Genomic DNA, 748 nt, shown 5'->3' on the forward strand with positions numbered 1-748 from the left:
ATTCAGAAAATGATGCAAGGAAAAGAAAAATGTTTGATCATTGCTAGCTAGTCACTTTTCTACTCTGATTAAAGCATATCTATTCATACCTTCATTGTCTTGGTACTTAACGAGGAGTCAGGAGGTGGCACCAAAAATAGTATGCACTCTGTAAGAATATTTACCTGTGTATGTTGTAGCTGTTAAGAAGAATTAAGAGGGTTAGACATTGATGGGACACAAGAAAGGAAGAGATCACTCTGTTTATTCCACTTTCAGATATGCATGTTCTTAATTTGAAGTGCAGCTCTTGACATAGTTCTTTCTTACATTATTTATTATTATTAGATACCAAGTCCTTCTCAGCATATTTATTTTGTTAAATTACACATCTGAAATAAAATACAGCCTCTTGTCAGCATTAATGTTCTTCTGCCTAGTCTTATAATTATTATTGATAAGAGGTGACTTTCAAGTTAACAGCGTGTGGATTGATAAGGCAGCTGTTATTGTGTTACCTGAGTGCTTCTTGGAAAGCTTAGCTCAAGGGCAAATCACGTTTCCTTCGGAGCGTGGGATGCTGAATCCCCAGCCTGCAGACCGCTGCCAAAGGTGGTGTTTGTGGCTGTAGAGTGCTTGGCTAGCGTCTGAAAAACTGCCCGAAAACTGTACGCTCATGGACATTTAGCCTGGAGAAAAGGAGGCTGAGGGGAGACCTCATCGCTCTCTACAACTCCCTGACAGGAGGCTGTAATGATTCTATGATTCT

General features: G+C 39.7%; 1 protein-coding gene across 1 annotated transcript in view; it reads right to left on the minus strand.

The window, feature by feature from the left end:
- The window catches only part of LOC103916040 (urea transporter 2-like), a 39109-nt gene that overhangs the window by 26041 nt on the left and 12320 nt on the right, over positions 1–748 (minus strand). Inside the window, exon 9 of the mRNA XM_009322985.1 lies at positions 165–179. Within this exon, the coding sequence (XP_009321260.1) occupies positions 165–179 (15 nt within the window). The remainder of the gene's footprint in view (positions 1–164; positions 180–748) is intronic.

This window comes from Pygoscelis adeliae, unplaced genomic scaffold (genome assembly GCF_000699105.1).
Source record: "Pygoscelis adeliae isolate BGI_AS28 unplaced genomic scaffold, ASM69910v1 Scaffold182, whole genome shotgun sequence".
Classification (NCBI taxonomy): Eukaryota; Metazoa; Chordata; class Aves; order Sphenisciformes; family Spheniscidae; genus Pygoscelis; species Pygoscelis adeliae.